Consider the following 23,968-nt stretch of genomic DNA (forward strand, 5'->3'; position numbering starts at 1 on the left):
TGAAAAGGGATGTTTATGGGTGACGTGACCCACCATCCCTCTGAGGGATATACACTGAATCGCTGTTGAGAAGTAGGACAATCTGGACCAAGAGTGCCTTGATGAACTTGTGGATAGTATGCCACGATGAATACAGTCATGCATCAATGCAAGAGGACGTGGTACTGGGTATTAGAGGTACATCGATCTGGACCACTACCTCTGAAGGTCTAGCTGTATGGTGGTACAACATGCAACGTGTGGTTTTCATGAACAATAAAAAGGGCGGGAATGATGTTTATGTTGATCTCTATTCCAATTTTCTGTACATGTTCCAGAACTCTCGGAACCGAGATGATGCAGAATTTTTTTTGGTGTGTGTGTGTGTGTGTGTGTGTGTGTGTAAAATAAAAAAATAACAGATCTGGCAGATCAAATATATTTCCCATTATTTACAGTGAAAAGTATTTTAAATAATTATTCATTTAGACAGAATTTCAAGAATTTTGTTTTATCTATCATTTCTGTATTATTCAGTTCGATTTCTGTGTAACAAATACTTGTGCCAGCTCATCATAATCATATGTCCTTTTTAGAAAAATGTCTGTGAGGCGAATTCCTGATATGTTCTGAAACACACAAGAAGAAAATCATATTTAATAAATATAACAATAGTGGATGATTCAAAGTAATGAACAGTAGTTAAAACTATGGAGAGTATGAAACAGTGTCACTCAATCACATTTTTGTTATGTAACTACACTTCTTTTGTAAATAATAGAACACAATATTTTTGACAGATGGACTACCAAAAACTAAACAAACACTATAAACAACATATTGCCACAGTTGCAGTTTGGATTTATAAAGATTTCTCATACTGAGGTTACAAACATATATAGTGAGAAGTACTTAGTTCATTCAATAATAAATTATAGGTTGCTGGTGTATCCTTTGATCCATGAAAGGCATTTCAGTGCGTAAATAACTTTCTTTTAAGTAATTAAAAATGTTATGGTGTCACAGGAGATTCTGCAAAATGGTTTGATTCAGTTCTCATCACACAATGAACAAGTGGTTGTGGTGACCAATAAAGTTCCACCTAGTGAATCTCTTAGCTGAAGTAATTGAGGTATACATTACAAACAGTATTAAATAATGTGAGTTATATGTAATAACTGAATATTGGACTTCAGCAAAAAGTGGGTAATTAAAAAATGTAACCATTTCTTTGCCCCCTACAACAGCCAGGAATTATTTTACCCATTACTTCTTTAAAAAATCATTATAGAAGAATTACAAACAAGTTTAAATTTGATCCACTAGATTTTGGGTATGCAGCCATAGAAACTTAACTGATATTTCAGATATATATTTTTCAATCTTCTTCCAAGTAAGCTGACAGACTAAATTTACAGCAATCGCATTTCTTATTTTAACACAACATCCAAATAACTTTACTTGTGCTCACAGCATATATATGGCCCAGAGACGTTGTTCAGTGGCAAAGAGCTTTGCACGAACTGAATCAAGAAACTCTCAAACAAACAAACCAGTCTATAAACCAAGACCAACAGACTGTCAATAGGACTGGTTATTTCAGATGAAAAAAGATTGAGATCCAAAAGGAAGAAGAAATACTGGGGGCAACAGAAAATCTTTTTTACAAAATTGAATAAAGAAATACAATGAAGACCATGTATAAAATAATAAAAAGGCAAGTTGGAGCACTTGGTTAGCTCAATAGATAATAGGCAGACTAAGAATAACTTAAATTCAACAAACCATGTAAATTTTCAGCTTTGTGACAACCACTAGTGAAACTTGGCAATTTGAAGCATTTTACAGATGTACTGGATCAACACAACAGCTTAATAACAGCTCTTCAAGAACTTCACAATACAGATCAGGACCAACTTGAATCACAGGTATACTCTCTTTACAAAGGACCTTCAGGGAGAAAGAGTAACACAGAATGTCCTTCAATGCAGTGGGGGTTATCAGTCCATAATAACGTAACAGACTTGACAGAGGATTACTTCTCGAACTCTTCAAGGACAGCAATCTTCACAACTAAAGTAGAGAATAAAACCTTCACTTTTTTCATAAATGTGTAAGCACCAACAAGGGATAAAACAAATATACAGGAGAAATGGGGAAAAACAGAGAAGAGCTCAATCAAATGAAATCAAATAGAGCTAATGTACGAATAAAAATGTTTCTAGAAGATTTTGGTGTGAGAATAGGATAAGAAAGGTGGTCACACATAGGTAGGAAAATGACCAACTTATAAACTGACAAAGAAGAATGGTCAATGATTAATGGACTTTATCCTTGAAATTACCAGATTTATCAGGCAACCACTTATTATAATGTCAAATTCCTATAAGTGGTTGACACTGACTTAGGTCATTCTACATGAGAAATGAAAATTAAGTTAACAGCAAAAAGGAAACATAATTCTTCCCAAGCCAATAGGAATAAGAATTATCACACCAGTTATTTAATAAAAAATAAAGTATACACAGAGAGGTACAAAATATACCTACTTGACCAGCACGAGATGATGATTAATAAGTTTAACGCCACAGTTGAAACTGATACTATTAAATGGAGGAAGAAACATGCCTAGTAGATAAAGAAATTTAAACAACATATAAATTGCCAACAACAGAAATACAAATAATTCAGAGAAGAACTAAGGCTAGATGACAAATAAACTTTCAGGCAGCATAAGACAATGGAGTATTACAAAACATTTAAATGATCCTGCCAGATGTACTAATCCAAGATTGAAGCTATTGATAAGTGACATTATGTCTGCATTTTGGGAGGGCACTACCAGGAAGGAAAACACAGCCCCATTGGCTGATTGATCATGTGTGACCAGCTAGCTGGTGGACTTAAGCCTGAGCAACTAGAAACTGGTTCTCATTCTCTGTGTGCCAGCTGACGCTGTGTTCTCTTCTAGCCACTGAGACTATATTTCCACCCCTTGCCAAATAATGGAGCAGACTGCTCTTACTGTTGTACAAGTTAAATAACCCTGAAAGTGAGATTGGCAAAGTGAAGTTGTAGCTCAGTACCTACGGCCTCCTACATTTATCTAGCCAAGTGAAGTAACTATCACCAAATCTATTTTATTATATGGCAACTGGCATGTACTCACCTTAAGCGGTGTGCACACTGAATTAGTTGTGCGAGTTCTTTAATTATCTTGCAGCTCAGAACAATTATTTTATTTTACTGTGAGCCTATTGGCATTTGTTTCATGTTTAAATGTACTTATGCGAGTGTAATAAATGGCTGTTGCACTAGAAGAGCATGTCACGAAGTCACGAAATAATCCATCGAAGCTTATGGTGAGAAACAAAATGGGGAAATGGCAGATAAACATCAAGATAATACAAAATCTGGGCAGAATACCTTAAAAAGTTTACTAAAGTATGGAGATCTAAAGCAGACAAACATTACTACCAAAGGTGACACTTCCAAGTTACAACAAAGTGGCCACTGTGATTAGCTTGGTCAACAAATACAGAGGGGAAGAAAAGAATCAAGTAGCTGCAGTGTTATGGAAAGTATGCCAATTATCAAACCCTTCACCATTTATAAAGCCTATTATCTATATCCAGAATATTGAAAAAATGCATGAGGAATTGGATGCAGTGATAATCCACAAAGTAAGTGACAGATCAGATCTGACTAATTATCAAGGAATATTCTGACTTGATGCTGTGTTGCAAATATGATTTTATCCAAAATTATTGAACCCAGTGCTGCTTTGCAATTGCTAAATATGCATGGGAATTTGATATATGTCCTAATCTCCTTCTCCCTCCTATCGCTGTTCATCTCCTCCTCCCAGCACACTCCCCCCTCCCTGCCCTGTCTCTCACCCTCTCTCTCCATCTCATCATCACCCTTCTCACTGTCCACTTTCTCCTTCCTCCTCTCTATGTCCATTTCTTGCCTCTGCTCTCCCCTCCTCTTCTCTTCTCTGTCCATCTCATTTTCCTCCTCCTCCTCTCTGATCCTGATCCTTGTCCATTGTTATTGCAAATTAAATCTTTGACTGGAAACTGAAGTAGTTTAAAATTAATCAGTAAATCAGGATTACTGGTATATGGCATATGACATATCTCTTTGGCTGCTGGATCTGTGAGGCTAGTAGCTGTTCAAGCTGCTAATGTGTAGGATTACCAAGTTAGCCATAAATACAATTTTTCTCTTTTCTGTTAAAACTAACTGCAAGGAAGAAAACAAAACAGCACATTCCTGTGTATACAATTGTCGAAAATTATACATAAGGAGAAAGAATTTATATGAGAGAACTGATTTGTCTAACGATTTAAATGCTCTGCTATTGAAGTTAAAACTGTCTATGAGAAAGAAAAGAACTCGCACATTTTCACAAACAACACAGCATTTTCGTTCTTGAAAAATATGTATTAGAGTATCATGGAAAAACTTGGAGTAAATCAATCATGAACTTTTTGGGATTCTTGCTAAAAAATACAGACCCTATGTCCATTCAAATGTTTACTGGAGTGTCGTGTAAAATTTTGAAGTAAATTGGTCAGGAACTTTTCTGGAATTTTGCTAACAATGTTTCCCCCATTTCATATTTGTATACATTGGGGAGGGGGAGGGGGTGGGTGGGGGAGGACACTGCACACTACAAAGCAATTATCCACATGGGACAGAAATTGGTGGATGTAATGTACATGTACAGACAAACAGATCGTTACAATTCCAAAAGAGCTTCACAAATTAAGTAAGTTCAACCTTGGCCCACCCCTCATTACAGATGTCAGACATCATAGGCTGGGCAGACTGATAAAACAGGACACACGGTGAACTCTAGCAGAAAAAACATCCGACTAATGCTCAGCAGAGTACAAGTGTGTCTGAACACACATTGCATCCGATAATCCTAACAATAGGCCTCCGCAGCTGACGAGCCCTGCATGTGCCAATGTTAACACCACAAAATTGGCAACTATGCAGAAATGGGTGTTGCATGGTCTGACGAATCCCGATACCTTCTTCATCATGCTGATGGGAGGGTGTGAATCCGTCTTCCAGGGGAATAGCTCCTTGACACTTGTACTGTCAGACAGTGACAAGCTGGTGGTGGTGCCATTATGCTCTGGGGAACATTCACGTGGACATCCAGGGGGTCCAGTGGAACTTGTGAAAGGCACCATGATGGCCAAGGAATATTGTACACCAGTTGCAGACCATGTACACCCCTTCATGATGATCATGTTTCCCAATTGCAGTGGCATTTTTCAACAAGCTAATGTGCCATTTCACAAGGCCGGATTGGTCTGAGGAACACAGTGGCAAGTTCCAACAGATATGCTGTCCCCCCCCCCCCCCCTCCAACTCACCAGATCTAAACCTGATCAAACACACCTGGCAAGTGATTGAACATGATGTCAGAGCTCATTGCCCCCTCCCCACAATTTATGGAAATTAGGTTTTTGTGTGTGTGTGTGTGTGTGTGTGTGTGTGTGTGTGTGTGTGTGTGTGTGTGCACGTGCAGATGTGGTGCCAACTCCCTCCAGTGACCAAACAAGGCCTCATTGCTTGCATGCCACGATGTGTTACTGCTATTGTTTGTGCGAAAGGAGTACATACTGGCTAATAGGTAGGTGGTCATAATGTTCTAGCTGATCAATGCATGCACACTTGTTTGCATATGTGTGTGTGTGTGTGTGTGTGTGTGTGTGTGTGTGTGTGTGTGTGTGTGTGTGTGTGTGTGTGCGCGCGTGCGCGCATGTTTTTTATTAGAGTATTGTGTAAAAACCTGAACTGAATTGACCAAATTATTTTCAAGAAATTTTGATAACAACGTTAGACAGCTTGTCTCTGTATAGTAGTATAGATTACTCACACAAGAACTTAGGACACAACTTGACCACAAACTTGTCCAAATCAAATAATAAATGTTAAGTGTATCATTAAATACTGACGAGTTAAAAACAAGTGCCTAATCATCACTTTCCTTGATTCTAAAAAAATTTATGACAGTGTCCAACAGGAGTCATTGCTGGAAACTCTTAAAGAACATGTGTATACATAAAATCTCACCTACCTCACAGGAATCACCCTCAAGTATACTAAATCAAGAGTTAAATTTAGAGGTGAATTGTCCAATCCATTTATGTTCCATACTGGAGTGATAAGGGGAGGGACTCTCACTGATACTGTTTAATTGTGCGTAGACGCTTTTCATGTGAGAATGTAAAAAGATTTGCTCACCATGCAAGAAGATTGGTAAAATTTATAAACTTAACTGCCATGCTTATGTTGATAACCTTGCAATATCAGCAAATAATGTGGAAGAGTCTAAACTCCACAATAAACAACTAGAAACATAGCAGGGTAAGTGGGACTATAAATTTCATTCAAAAAGATTTAAATGATGCCAACCTTCAATACTGAAGCACCTTTCATCTGACTAAACAACAATAACAAAATAAAAGTTGTACGTAAGTTCAAATTTCTTGGCAAAATTGTAGCTTGCAATTCCAATGGGAAATATTAATAGGAAAGAAATCAATGGAAGAGAAACAACCATGACAAATCATCTGGTCCACCTTATTACAAAAAAAAATTATTGATGAACACCAACAGTAAATAGTTTGTATTTGTAATTAAATATGAAACAATGTGTGTTAGTGAAACATTATGTCCAATACCAAAAGAAAAACAGACAAACTACAGAAAGTAAACAGAAGAACCATCAGAAAATCATTAATTAGAAACATCAAACAACAGAAAACTGAGATTGTTGCCTAATGAGATTATCTGCTAGGAAAATGAGTCAATTGGAGAAAACAATGGAAAAAATGAGAATGGCCTTCTTCTACCATATATATCAAGACTATCAAACACCAGACTGAGATTCAAACTCATGGCCTTTGCCTTTCTCAGGAGGCAAGTGCTCTACCAGTTGAGCTATCTAAGCACGACTTGCAAATCGCCCCCCCCCCCCCCCCCTCAGCTTTAATTCAGCCGGTACCTCCTCTCCTACCTTCCAAACTTGAAACATTTTTGAAAACAGAAGACAAGCCAAAAAGCATATCAGGCTAATACTCTGATGACTTTTGTGTACATGGATTGATTAAGTGCTCCAATGTGGAGATAAAACTGTGGTAATAAATATGTAAAAAAATAAACAACAAATGGGACTCTGTTGTTGTATGGGAAAACCTCTCAATACACCGAGTCATTCAAGACATCACTGCTGTGTTGGAAATGGTAATAAACCAGCACTTAAATATAACCCAAATCACAACTCTGTGATTGGATTATGGAGACTGTGCAGTACTTTTACATGATTACGAATAATTTTGTTTAAAGTGATAGGGCAGTGTGTAGAGACAATGCGTAATAGTCCAAAATGAAATTTTCACTTTGCAGCGGAGTGTCTCCTGATGTTGAACTTCTTGGCATATTAAAACTGTGTATTGGAAAGAGACTTGACCTTGAGACCTTTGCCTTTTGTGGGCAAGTGCTCTACCAACTGAGTTACCCAAGCATGACTCAAAGCCTGGTCTCACAGCTTTACTTACGCCAGTGCCTCATCTCAGACCTTCCAAACTTTTCAGAAGTTCTCCTGTGAGACTTGAAGGACTAATACTCCCAGAAGAAAGGATACTGTGGAGGCATGGCTTAGCCATAGCCTGGGGGATTGATTCTAGAATGAATTTTCACTCTGCAGCAGAGTGTGTGTTGATACAAAACTACATGGCAGATTAAAACTGTGTGCAAAACCAGGACCTGAACCCAGGACCTGTACCTTTCACAGGCACGAGCTCTACCAAACTGAGCTACCAAAGCATGTCTCAAGACCTATCCTTGTGCACACAGTTTCAATCTGCCAAGAAGTTTGATATGAGCACACACTCCACAGCAGACTGAAAATTCATTCTGGAAACAATCCCCAGATTGGGGCTGAGCCATGTCTACACAATACTCTTTCTTCCAGGAGTGCCAGTCCTGCAAGTTCTGCAGGAGAACTTCTGTGAAGCTTGGAAGGTAGGGGATGAGGTACTGGTGGAAGCAAAACAATGGAGGCGGTTCTTGAGTCGTGCTGAGTTCTCAGAGAGCACTTGTCCACAAAAAGAAAAGGTCCCTATTTAAGGTTTTAATTTGTCACACAGTTTTAATCTGCCAGTACATTTCGATGTGTAATAGTATTTAATGCCATGATAAATAAGAATAATGGTGTACAATGTTTGTTTCAGAACCTGTCACGAACCACATCCACATTGTGCAGCCAAACCAAACTAGGACTGGTGTCATTGTACACTGAAGGGGTATTACATCGAGAAGAAGGCTGCACTGAATTTGGACCTGATTCAGAGATATTTGTGTAAAGTATGTTTTCCAGTGTGACTCCCATAGGATATGCTCTGGCGCATGGCATAAGCATGTCTTAATGAAATAAGCTGTCCATGCAGTTACCAGCATACACAGGTCAGCATATGAGAGATTGTTGCATCATGACCTAGCTGAAGTCTGCATTCCCTGCAAGGATGATCTAATTGAGTATTGGTCAGAGATGATTACACTACAGCAGGGGCGGGCAAACGTTGCACTCGGCTCATGAGTGCACAGCGCTGCACGTGTGCTGCTCGCGTGCAATTGTCGACCGTGGCAGTGGCGACAGCCGGCAGGTTGCGGTAGTGTAGTATGTAATGTAATTAACTGTCAGAGATAAACTTTACCTCATGCGAAAAGTACGATGCCCACAGTAGAGAGTTAAGGTAACTTCATTATGTTGCCATACAATGTGTTTAATTTATTTATTTATGAATATTTTCTTTTATGATATATAATGGATTTGTTTGAGATGATAAATGTTGTATATTTATATGTATTTATTTATATGTGTCTTTGGAGTGTATTAAGGTCAGAAGACCAAAGAATCTGGAATGCAGGAATGTCTGCAACTTCCGGGCACATGTTGGCTTGCCCGCCACTTCTTTGTCGATATTGGAGGGAGATGGACGTGTTTACGTGACCTGTACAGTATAATGCATTTTTAGGGTATCAATGTTCGAAGTGAAAATATTGTAGTTACTATACAGAGAGTACGAATAAATATTATTTTTAGCCGAAAGTAATTCGAATCCGGTAGTGTTTATTTCAAACAAGAAGAAAACCCAGGCCATGCTTGTTAGAGTAATGTTTTGCAGACAAAACCCCTAGACAAACGAGATCTGCAGTGTGTAATCTTTCAGCAGCTACTAATAAATAAGCCTTGCTGAAATTGTGCTGGAACTACTCGTATTATTATCAATTACAAACACGTGGTGCGAATGTGGTCCTACCACAATATACCGCCTAAGATTCCACTTCATTCAGTTATCAAGAAACGAGATAGGTAACAACCAGTACAATATGGTGGCGTCGTCCGGGATTATTGAAAATGTTACCGAAATAAACTACCACCGAGATTGCGAAGAAAACGACAGAATTCGTACATCCTGGCTGAAAATGTTCAAGGAAGTCGTATGCTGATACCTTCAAGACAAAGGAAGTCGAATGCTGATACCTTCAAGACAACGGAATGCAGTTACTGGAGCAAGAATAACGGCGCAATAAGTCACGAAAGAAGAAAAAAGTGTAAAGTGTTGTGCAACAAAAAAAAGCAATATTCATATAAGTGTAGTGTTTGTGTTGTGAATTCCATCACGCACCGATCAACAAAGAAGACGTTATAAGAAAATCAGTAAACTGTGAGTAAAATAGTTTAGTATCCTTTAGAAAAGATAAATTTGTTGTGTTTTGTTTATTCCTGTGTAAAAAGATGACTATTGTAAAAGAGGAAGGTATTGACGACGGTGTCGCCAACGCTAGTACAGATGTAAATTTATCATACGAAAGTGAATGCAATAGTAATAGTCCGAATCCTGTAGACAAAGTTGAAACTCATATGGAAAGACAGAATGAAGTTAAAGACATGCTATCAAAAATAATGAATTATATGGAGGGAAAATTTAAGGCAATTGATGACACTAACAGACAAAACGGACAGTGGTTAGGAAATATTAAAGACAGACTCGATGCTAATGAGATTCGTTTGGATCAAATGGAGCAAAACAACGCTGCTCAGTTAGACCAGACTCTTAAGCTCATGAGTGATAAATTTGAAAAACAGTTCAAAGAATATGAAAAGAAAAATGACGATCACTTTCAAAAAGTAGAAGCAAAAATTTCCAGTTTGAGTCGTAATATGGTTAAGATCACGGGTAAGGTCAATTATGTCGGGAGAAAAGTTAAAAATGTAGATGCAAAAGTAAAAAATCTGAAAACTGAAGTTAGTACAGGTAGAGAGAAAATCCATAATGCGTTTAAAGTTGTGCATTCAGATATCAAACATGTAGAAGAAACAGTATCTGATCGTATTTCTCTTGTAGACGATAAAATTGTTAAAGTAAAAAGCAAATTTGAACAAAAGATAGGAATTATTACTGAAAAAATAGATGTAAATAATCAGATAAACAAAAATGAAGTCAAGAGTTTAGAAAGTAGTATTAATGACATCACTAAGAAACTTGAAAGTGTTAGTAGCAATATGGTCACCAATAGTTTGCCGAACAATATTGGCACTTTGTGGTACAATATTCAAGTAAAAAACTTTTCAGATGAGAGCAGTATGCATGCGGTAGATTTCCTGCAGCATTGCAAAGATAACTTTTTTCCAAATATGAATGATAATTTGAAAATTAAATTTGTGAAAAGATTTCTAGAAGGTGAAGCATTGTCATGGACTAATCATTATTGTACAGAGGGAATATCTTTTGCAGAGTTCGAGGAGAGGTTCTTAAGTAAATTCTGGTCAGAGACAGAACAAGCAAGAATAAAAAGCGAATTCTTGAATGGACCTGTTTATAAACATGAATTTGGTAGCATGAAGCAATTTTGCAGAAATCAGTTAAGGAAACTCACTCACCTAAGCAAACCTTTTGATGAACTTACTCAAATTGATGCACTTAAAAGGAGGCTACCATGTGAACTACAGTGGGAGTTAGCTTATGGTCCAGATGACACAATAGATCAGTTTTTGAAATATGTTGACAAACTAGACAGAATTATTGAGAAAACGGGTAAACCACCACACCATAGTCAAAACCATTTTCAAAAGACAGGGCATACAGATTGGGGAAACACACAACATGATAAAAAGGAAACACACAATTTTGGAAGTAGTGATTCTCATCAGAGAAATCACCAGTACAACTTCAAGGGATCACAAGGACACAATTTCCATTACAGAGGTCAGTATGGAAATAATCATAATCAATTTGGTAACAGACACTTTGGAAATAAACCAAAGGAGTGGAATAGTCATAATGGTATGGGGAGAACTGAACAGGAGTCAAAAAACTGAATGAGGCTCCATTGGCGGTCCGCAAGGTAGGAGCTACTTATACGCAAATGGAAAGGGCCAACCCAAAATGTCTAACTAAACAGAAAGATACCTGTGGCATAATGAGTAATTATTTTAAAGAGAAGTGTTATCCCATTAATGTAGTATCTGTTACAAATAATATATGTCATACAAATAAACCAGAAACAAAAGGTAAGTTATTTAAAGACACTGATTGCTTAGAAAACTGTGAAGAATTAAACTTAGATTCATTCTATGAGTGGGCTGAGAGGAGCACCTTGCTGGAAAATAGTTGTTCAAATGATCAAAGTGTATTAGGAATTAGAGAACTTATGGAAGAGTCTGGTGGGCTAGGAATGAAAAGAGCACCTAGTAAGGATGATTTAAATGAGTATCTGCATACTGAAGGTAAGAGTGCAGAGGATAAAGATGATAATTTTTGTGATGTTGATTGGGAAGAAAAGGAGATTGAGGATAGTAGTGAAGATAGATGTTTTATTGGTGTAAGTGAGGAGTTTGAAGCGTTAGGGATTACTAATATAAAAGAGGATAGTAATGAAATTAGCGAGGTACACATGAACACAGTTGACAATTTCAATGATAAGGATGCCAGAATTTCAGCCAATGAGTTATTTGATCTTAATACATGGAAGAAAAATGAGAAGGAATTGACAGCAGGTAATCTTAACAGCATTAGGGGAGTAGATGATGAAATGTCAGATAGTGAGCAATTTTTGTTTAACTTATGGATTAACAGTAGTGCCATTAAGGATGATGAAAATTTCAGAAAGGTAACACTTGATATATGTGAAACTTTGTATCCAGACTGGTGGCATAGAATTAAGTATCACATTGGACAAATGTTAAGAGAGAAATATAAAGGAGAGACACACAATAGCACAAATGAATGTAGTTGGATTAATGAAATATTCAGGAATAGTAATCAGGCCAAAGAAAATGCAATTAGGGTAATAACAGCATACAACTCTGGTAGTAATGATACAGGTAAGGATACTGGAAAGGGATATGGATTCAGTGAAATTGAAGATGACTTATTACATGAGAATATTAACAAAAAATTTGACTTTGATGTAAGCAGTCCGTTTATTGATGTGCAGATAGGATCATGGAAAGGAAAGTGTTTAGTGGACACAGGAAGTCAAGTATCTGGGATATCAGAATCATTAAGTAAAAAACTGAAAACTAATAAGGATTATGTCGAGTTACCTGTGGTAGGAATTAAAATAAGAGGTGCTACCGGGAAGCACAGTAAATCAATAAGGAGTCAGGCTTTTATTACTTTTAAAATTGAAGGAGTATCATGGTCACATGGGTGTCTTGTCATTCCTGACCTCACAGAGGATTTTATCCTAGGCATGTCTTGGATAACAAAAGTAAGTGCAGCATTTGATTGGGCAGGGCAGAAATTAATGATGACTCTACCAAGTGGTGAAGTCATCACTACGAAACTTCTTCAATCAAATGTGTTTTGTATGAATAAGACTGTGAACAGTATTGAAGTTACAAAAGAAGGTAAGTACATTGAAAGCCATGTCACAGATTTCGATACAGATGAGATAGAGTTTGAAAAGTTAGTAAATGAAAAAGTAGTCGAGGCTAGAGAACTAACTGAGAACCAAAAACAAGATTTGAAATTATTTTTGTGGGAATATAGTGATGTATTTAGCAATATACCAGGTAAAGTAATTGGATACCAATGTACTTTACAGTTGAAGCCACATGAACCTTTCTTTACAAAACCATACAGTATTCCAATCTCGAAAAGGGTAGCAGTGGAGAAAGAATTGCAAAAGATGGAAGTGTGTGAAATCATTGAGAGGAGTATAAGCCCTTATAATAATCCCTTACTCACTGTAAATAAACCTAATGGACAAGTCAGACTAGTACTAGATTCCAGACAGTTAAACAAATGTCTATACAGAGAAACTGACCACCCAGAGAACATCGATGAGTTGTTATATAAATTTAAAAATATCCAAATTATGTCAAGCCTTGACCTAACTTCAGGTTTTCATCAAGTACCTCTTGCAATTAGTTCTAGAAAGTACACTGCTTTCTTATACAATGGGAGATGTTACCAGTATTGTGTAGTGCCTTTCGGGTTAAACTCATCAGTTGCCGAATTTATAAGGGCACTAGACTATGTACTTGGCCAAGAAGTTGTGTCAGAATTAACAATTTATGTAGACGATATATTAGTTTCAAATCAAAGTTGGGAGGATCATTTGAAGTTATTGAAAAAGGTGTGTGAGAAACTCAGAAGAGATGGTATGACATTAAAACTGGAAAAATGTAAATTTGGTGTGTCAGAACTCAAATTTTTAGGTCATGTCATTACTAAGGAAGGGATAAGTGCAGATCCGGAGAAAATAAAATCTATCGTAAACTTTCCATCACCTAGAAACCGGAAACAATTAAAGTCTTTCTACGGACTCTGTGGATTCTATCGAAAATATGTAAATGGACAATGCCTTAATGTAACATGTTTAAGCAACTTACTTAGAAAAAATACTCCATGGAATTGGTCTGAAGAGTGCCAGAAAGCATTCGATAAAATTAAGAATGAACTTTGTAAGAACAGTCTTTTACACAGACCATATTTTAGTTTGCCATTTTGTCTTCACACTGACAGTAGTGATTATGGACTAGGAGCAGAACTATTTCAGGAGAAAGTTGTGAATGAAAAAAATCTCCATTGTACCATTGCATTTGCCAGCAGAATGTTACTTAAACATGAGAGAACATACACTGTCACAGAAAAAGAATTACTCGCAGTACACTGGGCGTTTACAAAATTTAAAACATACCTGTTGGGACACAAGATAAAAGTCTATTCAGACCACAAAGCTTTAAGTTACTTGCAGGAGTGTAGACTATATCACAGTAGATTAACCAGGTGGGCAATGTTCATGCAACAGTTTGATTACGAAATTGTGTATATTAAGGGATCAGAAAATGTAGTAGCTGATGCTTTATCCAGGTTACCAGTAGGAGGAGATCAGGAAATGTTTGATCAGGAGGAAGAAAAGGAATTTAAAATAAGATACATGAAGGGAATCCAAGATGAAAAGCTCATAAAGACACTTTGCAATAACATCAGGAGGGGACAGAATAACGATCCTAATTGGAAATTGGTTAAGGACTGTTTAGGCAAAAGAGGGTATGATAAACTTGACAAGTACTATAAGGTCTTTAAGGGAACACTCTTTAGAAGAACAGATGTGGACTCTGACAATTGGAAGCTATGTTGGCCAGAGTGCGAGGCAGACAAATTAATAAAGTACACCCATGAGAGTTATGGTCACTGTGGAATACAGAAATGTGTAAAAAAGTTACAAGAAAATATCTACTTTTATAACATGGTAAAGAAGGTGAGGAACGAAATATCAACATGTGACAAATGTCAAAGAGTAAAAGTAAGCAACAGAACATGTCAGGGAGAAATGCAGAACATCATTCCAGATAAGCCATTAGATTTAGTAGCTGTAGACTTTTATGGACCTTTACCTAAAAGCAAAGGTGGCCATTGTTTTATATTCGTCATGGTTGATGTATTTTCCAAACTAATTAAACTTTATTCTGTGCGAAAAGCTACAAGTAAAGAGATCATTACAAAAATTGAGAGAGATTACTTCAAGAGTGTAGGGAAACCTAAAGCTATACTATCGGATAATGGTTCACAAGTTGTTTCAAAAAACTGGAAAGCATTCATGGGAAAAACTAACACAAAACATATCTTGATATCCGTGTACAACCCATCTTCAAACCCAGCAGAAAGGTACATGAGAGAAATAGGGAGACTTTGTAGGACGTATTGTAGTCACAAACACCCTAGTTGGTCCGACCATGTAAACAACTTCGAGGATATCATGAACAGCTTGCAGCATAGCTCTACTGGGTTTTCACCATATGAAATTATGTTTCATCTCAGACCAGCAAATCTTATTTCTGAATTAATAGACTTTCCACAATGTAGCTTAATATCAATGAAAGAACGTGAAGAGATTGTAAAGAAAACCATGAAGAAACTAGGTGAAGCTAGGAAAAACAGACATAATAGGAAAATAAAGGCTACCACATTCAGAGTAGGTGACCATGTCTTAGTGAAATCCCACGAACGATCAAAGTTACTAACAGCAGAACTCAAGAAGTTCTTTGACATTTACATTGGGCCATTTGAGATTATTGAGAACCCCCATCCAAATGCGTACCGATTAGTATATCCCAAGTTGAGAAAGCTGTTTGGTCTTAGGAATGTTGTTTCTTTGAAGCCGTATATTGAGAAAAGAGCAAACTGAGCCTAAAAACATGCCTTTATCTGGAAAGAATTTTACTGGAAGTAAAGAAAGAAAGAAAAAAAAAATGCAGTCACCATACTATGCCATGTAACACATCTCATGCAAAACGATGTTGTATCTAGACTGATTGTCACATAATTCTATTATAAGATTAGATTTCATGATTCCTATGTGTTTTTTTTTAAGTAATTTTACAGTATTTAATGAATTGCAAAATATGTAAACTTGATAAATAAGGGATTTTATTTTACTGATGATGCTAGGAGACAAGACATGTCACCCACCCTCACAGTTTGAGAATAGCAAATCTCCTAAATTTTGAAATCTTGTTCATTCTCTTAAATAGATCATAATGCTTAAAAAAATTGTATAGTTAATAGAATATATTTTCTTGTATATGCAAGTGTGCTTTTGTTTTACATTATGCTCACCATAACTGTTTTTATTCAGCTCTGTTTATAACACAACACAGATAATTTGTTGGCTTATTTTGTCTCTTAATTTTGATATCACATAATTTACAAGGCTCATGAGAGAATAGTGTTGTTGAATTGAAATACTTTTGCAACCTCACTGATGATATAGGAGTTGGTCCTATGTTTGTTCTAATATGAGAAAATGTTTTAACTTTAGTATTATTTTATAGTAAATTTCTGGGCAACAAACTGACATATGTATGAATGTAATCTATGTTGTGAGACAAAGGAGGAAGTCAAGGGTTGATGAAAGAATAAACAGTTTACTACAGTTGTGATAAAAAGTTGTATACAAGACAATGATGCAATTTCTGTATCGGACTGACAAGTGGACCAAGGTACACTTGTAAGTCCTGGTGGGCTATTGTAATGTAATTAACTGTCAGAGATAAACTTTATCTCATGCGAAAAGTACGATGCCCACAGTAGAGAGTTAAGGTAACTTCATTATGTTGCCATACAATGTGTTTAATTTATTTATTTATGAATATTTTCTTTTATGATATATAATGGATTTGTTTGAGATGATAAATGTTGTATATTTATATGTATTTATTTATATGTGTCTTTGGAGTGTATTAAGGTCAGAAGACCAAAGAATCTGGAATGCAGGAATGTCTGCAACTTCCGGGCACATGTTGGCTTGCCCGCCACTTCTTTGTCGATATTGGAGGGAGATGGACGTGTTTACGTGACCTGTACAGTATAATGCATTTTTAGGGTATCAATGTTCGAAGTGAAAATATTGTAGTTACTATACAGAGAGTACGAATAAATATTATTTTTAGCCGAAAGTAATTCGAATCCGGTAGTGTTTATTTCAAACAAGAAGAAAACCCAGGCCATGCTTGTTAGAGTAATGTTTTGCAGACAAAACCCCTAGACAAACGAGATCTGCAGTGTGTAATCTTTCAGCAGCTACTAATAAATAAACCTTGCTGAAATTGTGCTGGAACTACTCGTATTATTATCAATTACAAACACGTGGTGCGAATGTGGTCCTACCACAATATACCGCGTAAGATTCCACTTCATTCAGTTATCAAGAAACGAGATAGGTAACAACCAGTACAAGTACCAGGCTAAGCTGCATACGTTGATGCGAAGTGACCACTACTTAGTGAACGTTGTATTTCAAGAATCGGAAAATGCAAGGTGAAACAAGGAAACGGAGACGTGGAGATTTGCTTTCTTTTAAAAATGAATGGGAGAATCATTTTTTCTTTGAGCAAAAACGTGAAAATTCGAAATTTTTAATATGTGGCAGTATTCTCGCTGGTCGGCGGAAGTTTAGTATTGAGCGCCAATATAACACATTTCACGTGGACACTGTTCGGCACATAACAGAGGATTTTTTAGATACGATATCTTTAAAAAGCACGAACACCGGCGCGGACGTTATAAAAGCCGTTGAAGAAGGTAACGATTCAGCTGGCTTAAACTGGGAACGTTTGGTGTCGGTGACAACAGACGGAGCACCTGCAATGAAAGGGGAACAAATGGGATTTGTTGGATTGCTAAGAAAAAAGCTACAGCGTACAGAAGAATCATTGTACAGCATCCACTGGATTATGCACCAAGAAGTACTCTGTGCAAAAGCAGCAAAACTGGGGGACATCATGCAAGTGATTATTCGGGCAGTTAATTATTTGAGATCCCACGGGCTTAAACATAGGCAGTTTCACACATATTTAGCTGAAACTGGGGAAGAGTACGGTGACATACCATACCACAGTGAAGTCCGCTGGCTTAGCCGCGGTAATGTACTCAAAAGATGTTTTGAGCTGAGAATACCAATAAATCAGTATTTAAAGGACAAAGGAATGTAATTCTCGTCTGAGAGACAAATTCCTTTTGGCAAGACGTGTAATAGACTTTTATCATGACTTTCCACAGCAATTGTTTCCTCGTCTCCATCATGAAGCCGTGAAGATATTGTCAATGTTTGGCTCGACATAGGTTTGTGAGAGATTTTTTTCTCTTATGAAAATTAATAAGTCTCGGTACTCATGAAAATTTACGTAACTGTTTGCGTTTGTCTGCATGTAGAAATTTTGTTCCAGACATTAACCGTATTGTAAACCCCACCTCTGATAATTAAATAAAATGTATCGTAGGTAATAGGTAATCTTTCAAACCATGATTTCTTTCAAGCACTGTTACTAACCTTATTCCTTCATTCAATAAAGCAAGCCAGGAAATAAAAACGCATTACAGCGGAAGGAGTGGAGAGATGGTATGGGGGGGGGGGGGGGGGGGGGGGGGGAGAGAAGCGGGTTGTCAGCTTGCCCCTGTGTGCATGCAGAACACCTATTAACTGCACACGAGCAAGTGCACCGCAAACGTGCAGGATTCCTGCCCACCCCTGCACTACAGTATTATACAAGACAATTAACTATGTGTGTGCAGGATACTACTTGTCACCTAAGTGAGCTCTTACATTAAACATCCCAATTTGCGTGCTGTAATGAAATTTACAGCTGACTACCGTGCTTGTCAACGATGGCTCACAGTTTATATCACAAAGTGACAGCACATTACTATGATGGCTCAAAGTTTATATCGCAACGTGACAGCATATTGCTGTGGTATGGTAGGAAGCTAGGTCCCATTATCATCCATCAAACATATGTGAAAAAGATGTATTTAGGAGATATCCTATTTGTGTTAAGGCAGGAACTTTGGCCTCACAGGACAGCTACAGAGACCAGACTCTGGATACAGAGTGTGTCACTGCAGCCTGATAATGTTAAACTACATCGTGACACAACTTCACCACATGGGTCTCAGTCTGTAGACAAATTTCCTTCAACATTTTGTTTTCAAGAGCAGCAAGTTTGGCTAGATAGCACTTGAGTGACAAGCCTGTTTTTAATACTTCCTGAAACATAAGTTTTTGTCTTGTTTTTACTGTATTTTTGTCTGTTTCACATTTTGATAACCTTTCCAGCATATTTCATGGTTATTATAGTGAAAGTTTATGTGTAAACTGAATTTATGATTGTCATTATCTGTTCTAACTTTTGTTTATGTACTGAACTCACAAAATGAACCATGCGCATCCTTGTGTACTTTTATAATACCTTTTGCTGTGAATACCTACAATAGCATTGAAGATTTGGCATCTCTACAATACGTTTAGGAATTAACTTGTGTTATTTTGAATTTCAGTTAGGTGCAAATTCTGACTAACATTTCATTTACATACGTCTGACATAATTAAACTGAGGCTCGTAGTTAACTCCACACATTATTGGTTGTTACATTCTTTTATAGTGAAAGGAACTAAATACACCACAGAATATTCTTTTAGTTTCACATATTCAGAGTTTTTCCCTTTGCTATAGATACTTTTTTTGACTGTGAATAGGAACTGTGTAAGTTGTCGTACAAATAGTAATAAAATGCTTTCACAGAGGTGGGGCTGGAGGGGGTCTGGAAGTATACTGGGAAGAGCTCTGTGGAGGTCAGTGATGCCCTCTCTTGGAACTGCAAAATATGCAGCTGGAATAGGTCAATAGAGGAGCAGGAATGGAAGATACGTGCACTTTACACACATTTGGATGAAGCTAGGAGAGAGCTAGTGAGGATGAAGGAAAGCTGTGGTGACAGAGATGTTTGGAAATTAGCTGTTGGCAGGAAGGCTAGCAGGAGGAAGGCATGCTCTCACAGATTTGTTGTGTCTACCAGGAACAGGTAGCTGTCTGAGGTAAGGAGAGATGGGCCTGGTAGAAGTAGGTGCTGTGCTGCAGACTCTGCCCTTGAGTAGTAGAGATAGGAAAAGCACAAATGTGTGGAAGAAGAGAGCACTGATGCTATGTAACAGAAGTGTAGTCACCAATTACAGGAGAAGTTAGGGGAGCTTTTTCAAGCTCAATGCCAAGATGAATCAGGAAATTGAGAGTTAAGATTTTTTGTAAGAATTTCAAGAGAGATTATCAAGTAGTGATAATGAACAGGCAGGGTGCAGCTTGGATACGGACAGAATCTGTAACTGAGTAAGATAGCTTTCCTAACTGGTAGAACCAATGTGAGATAATGCCGTATGACAAGTTAATGTGATACTTGAGAGGGTGCTGATGACTGGCTGTTGGGTGCACATTGCACTGGCGCTGATGGGGACTATTGAGAGGTGTGACTACACTAGGCACAGTCTGCACCTCGACAGGACTGTGAAAGGAAGGTTGGTGGAGTTATTAGTGAGAGCATAGCAGCAGGTTGTGGGCATCACATGGTCAAATACCTCTTGTCATGGGAAGGAGGATTAGGTTATTTTTAGGATAAATTATTACAACAGTCTCTCAGCCTTAAGACTATCTCAATCATTTGGGAGATTTCTTCAATGGTATACGAAAGATAGAAAGTACCACAATGGAGTGCACAAACACCACAGAAATTTGCTCAGAATTATCTGTTATTAATCAAAACATGCACTCTATTGAAAATACAGTACACCAGCTTGAAGTTGAATTACAGACTTCAAAATTCTTCAAAAATCTTGGTGATATGCATTACAGAACACTTGTATAGACACAATGAAATACAGCATCTAGTGCTATAGTCATATGAATGTCGAAGTTGCTACTGTATAACTGCTTTGAATGGTAGGTACAGGATTGTGTATTTGTATCATAGGTGGCACACATTTTCAAGCTGGAAATGATATGATCACAGTTAGTGTAGATTAATATTTTGAACTGGCAACCAGTAAAATTAATGAAGCTAGACAATTCATAAGGAGATAGTGTGTGTACCGCCCACATAGTGGTAATGTGCACACTTTCGTCAATAAATCAACTCAAGTCCTGGAAGGGGCAGCAGCCATCAAAATTAACATTATGAGATGTGGAGACATCTATATTAACACAGGTATTGATGATGAAATTAGTACTAACTTCCGAAATACTTTGAGCACATCTTGTGGAACAAATGAGTGTATCAAAAAGTTCAGCAGCATCAGTCTTAGACCATGTGCTTACAGATACCAACAGGGAAAATTGTAAAGTATTTGTGCGAGATCTTGGCCTTTCCGATAATTACTGTCAGATTGTTTTTATTTTATCTTTGTCTGCAAAAACTAGGGTCATATGTGCCCATGTCAGAACTGTAGAGCAATAAAGAGAGAAGAGTTCAGAACAACTACACACTACGCCCAACTGACAGAAGGAAAGACAGCAAAAAACAGGCACTTGGAGGAAGGTCCATAGAATACGTCCTAGAGAAATGGTGTCCTGAACTAGAGATTAAATGTCCTTCACTATACTGCTATGACAGATAAAACACAGTCAACAGCCTGCATGTCGTTTGCCAAAACAGCCGATAACTCTGATGGCAAACATAAATGAGAACGTAAGTGTTAAAAAAGAAGCAATCCATCAGAAAATTGCAAACAGTCACAGGTTGAGGGCATTGAGCACATAGTGGTGGGGTAGCACCACTTAACAAATGGTGATGACTAAAAAGACAGTGCCTAATATGCAACCCGGCTAAAATGATCTCCTCGTGGCAAGAGGGCTGAGAGGAGATCATTTAAGCGAATGGGAGAGGATTAATTTCCTGGAGCTTGTTCCCTTGAAGGGAGGATCAGGGATGATGGCAAAGTGACACCACCTGCTGACAGATGGCAACACACAGATCATGGGAGGGAATGAAAGAACTAGCGGGCGGAGGTATGAGGACTGCAGCCTTGGCAGCAGTGTCAGCAGGCTCATTTTCTGTCAGAACAATGTGGCCCGGTACCCACAATAACATCACAGCAGCTTCATCAAGAGTGACAGTTTTCCTGGACCCCTTGCATTAAAGGAGGAACAGTGTACGGTATACTGAGGCTCTGAATGGCACTGAGAGTCGGAGCAGATGACACAATTGAAGATCTCATGTCTCCAAATGTACTGTGTCACCTGACACAGGGTGAAGAGCTCTGCTGTAAATACTGAGCAGTGCTCTGGAAGTCAATACTGAAAAATTTTAGTGTCAATGATGAAGACACACCCGACACCAAAGTTCGTCCAAGAGCCATGAGTGTGCACAAAGGTACTATCACAAAGTTCTGTGCGAAGGTTGTGAAAGTTACGGCGATAGATTGAGCCTGGCGTAGTGTCTTTAGGAAGTGAGTGAAGGCCAAGGTGAAAACGGGCTGCCGCATGAAGCCAAGAGGTCACACCCATCGGGAAAGTGGCAGGTAGCATGAAGTCAAGCTGCTGGAACAAGAGCTGAAATCGAACTCCAGGAGGTAACAGAGAAGAGGAACATGCCCCATATTGGTGATCAAAGGAGTCACTGAAGAAGGAGGCGTAGGATGGGTGGCCAGGCATGGCAGATAAATGACATGCATATCTGCCGAAGAGAAAGTCACGGTGGTATGATAGCGGTAGTTCATCAGCTTTGGCATACAGACTCTCAACTGGGTTAGTGTGAAAGGCGCCAGTGGTCAAATGAATGCCACGATGGTGGATAGTATTGAAACGGTGTAAGAGGGATGGACATGCAGATGCATAAATGAAACACCCACAGTCTAGTTTCAAATGGATAAGGGACTGATACAAACAGAGGAGTGTGGCCCAATCCATTCCCCAGGAAGTACAGCTGAGGACACAGAGGACACTGAGGGACCATGTACAGTGAGCAGCCAGGTAAGACACGTGGGAGGACCAAGAAAGCTTGCTATCGACCATGAACCCCAGGAATTTAGTTTCAACAAATGGAAGAGCAACAGGTCCAAGATGTAAAGACAGTGGAAGAAACCAATTGTGCCACCAAAAATTCATACAAATGGTATTGTCAGTGGAAAAGCAAAAGCCACTGTTGAATGCTCCATGAGTAAGGATGATCAAGATATCCTGAAGATGCAGCTCAAGGAGATAAGTATGTGGAGAACTGCAATAGATCGCTAAATCATCAATGAAAATGGAGCCAGAGATGCCCAGTGGCAGACAGGCCATTATACGGTTAATGGCAATAGCAAAGAGGGCGACGCTCAGGACGGAACCCTGAGGCACATTTTCCTGGATGAAAATGTCAAACAAGGCAGAACCCACCTTACCTTGAAAACTCGGTCTTTTAAAAATTCCTGAACGAAACTGGGCATGTGGCCATGGAAGCCCTACGTGCAGAGAGTACAGAGGATACCAGTCCTCCAGCAGGTGTCGTAGGCTTTCTCCAAATCGAAGAACATGGCTACAGTCTGGTAATTCTGCAGAAAACCATTCGTGACAGGGGTTGACAAAGTGATTAGATGGTCAATCACTAAACGGCATGCTCAAAATCCACACTGTGCAGTGGTTAGCAAATTGTGAGGCTCTAGTCACCATACCAGCCAGCCAAGTATCATACATTCCATCACCTTGCAAACGCAGCTGGTGAGAGACATGGGGCAGTAACTAGAAGGAAGGTGTTTGTCCCTGCCAGGCTTAGGTATGGGTATTACAGTGGCTTCACGCCATCATCTGAAAAATGTGCCCTCTGCCCAGATGCGATTGTACATATGAAGGAGAAAGTGCTTGCCCACAAGAGAAAGGTTCTGCATTATCTGAATGTGAAAACTGTCCGGCCCTAGGATGGAGGATCGGGATGAAGTGAGAGCATGATCTATGTAAAGGTGGCATTGTAGCACTCATGATTCTGAGAAGAGAAAGGTATCACCCAAGCCCCCTCCACTCATTCCGATGGAGGAAGGCAAGGGGCCGGGACACGGAGTGGCAGAGAGGAATTGCGAGGAATGAAACATTCTGCAACAGTAAGGGTAATGTTCGTAAGATATTCTGCCTGGTCCTCACAACTGG

The 23,968-nt window shown here is 38.3% G+C and overlaps 1 protein-coding gene across 2 annotated transcripts in view; it reads right to left on the reverse strand.

Moving 5' to 3' along the window:
• Positions 1–402: 402 nt before the first annotated feature.
• Positions 403–23,968, reverse strand: part of LOC126263142 (trafficking protein particle complex subunit 13) — a 255,521-nt gene continuing 231,955 nt past the window's right edge. For both annotated transcript variants that reach the window (XM_049960175.1, XM_049960176.1), the window contains one exon: positions 403–608. In XM_049960175.1, the coding sequence (XP_049816132.1) occupies positions 513–608 (96 nt within the window). In that variant the 3' untranslated portion in view covers positions 403–512. The remainder of the gene's footprint in view (positions 609–23,968) is intronic.

The sequence above is a fragment of the Schistocerca nitens genome, chromosome 6 (assembly GCF_023898315.1).
Source record: "Schistocerca nitens isolate TAMUIC-IGC-003100 chromosome 6, iqSchNite1.1, whole genome shotgun sequence".
In the NCBI taxonomy this organism is placed as follows: domain Eukaryota; kingdom Metazoa; phylum Arthropoda; class Insecta; order Orthoptera; family Acrididae; genus Schistocerca; species Schistocerca nitens.